The sequence below is a fragment of the Mangifera indica genome, chromosome 14 (genome assembly GCF_011075055.1).
Source record: "Mangifera indica cultivar Alphonso chromosome 14, CATAS_Mindica_2.1, whole genome shotgun sequence".
NCBI classification, from domain to species: domain Eukaryota; kingdom Viridiplantae; phylum Streptophyta; class Magnoliopsida; order Sapindales; family Anacardiaceae; genus Mangifera; species Mangifera indica.
This window is the reverse complement of record NC_058150.1, coordinates 4,564,089-4,566,397: the sequence shown is the minus strand read 5'-3', so window position 1 is coordinate 4,566,397 and position 2,309 is coordinate 4,564,089. Positions and strand designations below refer to the sequence as shown.

Genomic DNA, 2,309 nt, shown 5'->3' with positions numbered 1-2,309 from the left:
TTTATATTTTTGAATATTCAACTCTCTTTTAACGTCACTGCTTACAAAATCTTCAAACAAGACAAAATCATCCAATGTGGCCAACTGCAATGGCAATTTTCACGGCAGAAGAAGCATTATAATTAAAATAACAAGAACTGCATGCTTCATGAAAGTAAAACTCAGACGCATTTTCAAGCCAATGAAATAAAGCTTTCTTATAGAATTCATACATCATTTACTAACGGAGAATTAATTAAGAATGGTTTAACCAAAAGGCAAAAACTAGGCGGCGTCAGGTTTTCACACTTCCATTGCATGAAACCTGCCTAATGTGTACGTAGTTAACTTTCAATCCTTTTGGTTTTTATCGGGAGGATTAACATTCCTCCCAGCCTGCTCAAGATAATTGGGAGCAGAAGGAAAGCTCCCCCTCAGTAACTCATCTTGCATGGCCAGTTGATCATGATAATTCTGAGACATTGCGAGTGAAGTTGGTGATGATGAAAATATCATGGGTGTAGATTGTGATGAACCATAAAATGGAAGCTGGTTTTGATTACTATAAAGACTCCAGGCGGCAGACTGAACATCACTGTCATCACTACTAGAAAGCAGCTGTGCGTACTGTAAAATATCAGGAAATGCTTCACGTGATAAATGTGATAAAGGAGTTGGAACAGGAGAAGGTATTAATGGCTGTGGAAGAAAAGGAACTGAAGTAGGAACATATCCAGAAACTGTGCTTGAGTTGCTGGAAGAAGAAGAAGAAGAAGTAGTAGTAGTAGTAGTAGTAGAAGTAGTAGTTCTCCTTAGGCAGCTGAAGTCAGTTAGTCCTTGAACACGTTCAGGGAAATTGAGCTTAGCTTTGCTGCCTTTGAACTTCAGAGCTGCTGCATCATAAGCAAGGGCTGCAGCTTCCGCCGTGTCGAATGTTCCCAGCCAGACTCTTGCTGCCTTCTTTGGATCACGGATCTCGGCTGCCCACTTTCCCCATGGTCTCCGTCTCACCCCTCTGTAGTTTCTTCTTCGTACACTGCCTCCTTTAAGAAAATTCATGTTTCATCAGCTTTTCGGTAATCAAAAAGCTATTGTAAAATGCAATCAAAAGAAGCTAGACTATGGAGTTATATATGTCATAAATTAATTATGGAAGGTTAAATACAAAGTTTATATAGACCAAAAAATTTGGGTTTTAGCTTATATATATAATTCTTAAAAGATAAATCATCATTATACTAAGATAGTTAGAGAGCCAAGCAATAAATATAGCAGAAATGTAGTTTCAATTCAAGCATTTATTTGTTTATGAAGTTAATTAATTTCATAAATCTGCGAAAGCAAGTGGTGAGAGATATACAAAAGGCCCTATGAATATCGATAATATGCTCAATCATGATTTACAAATAAAATTATATATACAAATAAATTCTACAACTTGATTATAACTTGATTTATGTAAATTGAGTTAACAGTTTATGTTTAGATGATATGATTGTATTTTTTTTTCTCACTTTAAAATCACTCAATTAAATACTGTCATCTCAATTTATATAATTTGTTTGTATAGATAATATTAATATTACTTCCAAATTCTATCCTCACAATCTCTCTTTTATACAAGAATAAATGTTAGAAAATTGTGAACAACTAAATCCCAAAAAGAGTTAACTAAAATGACTGGAGTTGTTATGTAAAAAATACAAAACGGAAAAATGAGTAGTTCAGTAAAATAGTTGATATATATGTGTGTGTGTGGCTATGTTCGAAGCTTACCTTGATCCTGCGCAGGTTGAGATGTGTGAAGTTCCGTGGAGCTGTTCACCAACAATGGCCAGCCGTACTGATCGCCGAAGCCGGCGATGACATTGGTCGGCATATTAGTTTCAGAACCAACATGATCTGCCGGCTGATAACTGCTCGTCATCGGTTGGTACACAGGAAATATTTCATCTTCCTTTTTCTCCTCCGATACATCAAAAGGAAGAGGCCTCTTGCCAAGTCTTCGATCCACCTTGTCAACCTCTAACTAGCTAAGTATAGCTAGCTTGTTTGATCAGTTTCTTAATTGGGTCGTCCTAAATTACATAACAAATAGTAATGACAACAAGCTCCAGCTGAATTTGATTTATAAATTAGCCATGGATACATGAAAACTAAGTAAGATCTAGGTTACGATCTTGAGTACTTATTGATGGCGATAAAAAAATCAAGTTGGTGATCTTAAAGAAGAAAACAAGAAGTTGAAGAAGTAGTATTAAGAAGGAAAGGGAAAAAAACCCTAATTGCAGCAAACTGCACGTGTAGACAGGTCAGATCGGAAAAGCTTT

The 2,309-nt window shown here is 36.0% G+C and overlaps 1 protein-coding gene across 2 annotated transcripts; it reads right to left on the bottom strand.

Annotated features, from left to right (window-relative positions):
- Window positions 1–170: 170 nt before the first annotated feature.
- Window positions 171–2,309, bottom strand: LOC123196436 (ethylene-responsive transcription factor ERF113-like). 2 transcript variants are annotated; one of them, XM_044610467.1, is made up of 2 exons: window positions 1,756–2,309; window positions 171–1,022 (listed from the first exon to the last, which is right to left on the bottom strand). In XM_044610467.1, exons 1-2 carry the CDS (start codon window positions 1,904–1,906, stop codon window positions 331–333), a joined length of 843 nt encoding a protein of 280 aa, XP_044466402.1. In that variant the 5' UTR covers window positions 1,907–2,309; the 3' UTR covers window positions 171–330. The 2 variants fall into 2 exon arrangements, with proteins under 2 accessions (XP_044466402.1, XP_044466403.1); XM_044610468.1 differs by having other exon boundaries at window positions 171–1,019.

What these genes read in the sequence shown, in the direction of transcription:
- LOC123196436 (XM_044610467.1), bottom strand. Translation starts at nt 1,906, where the DNA reads ATGACGAGCAGTTATCAGCCGGCAGATCATGTTGGTTCTGAAACTAAT. An exon ending in TCAACCTGCGCAGGATCAAG is followed by an intron (nt 1,023 to 1,755) that starts GTAAGCTTCGAA and finishes ATTTTCTTAAAG; the next exon opens with GAGGCAGTGTACGAAGAAGA.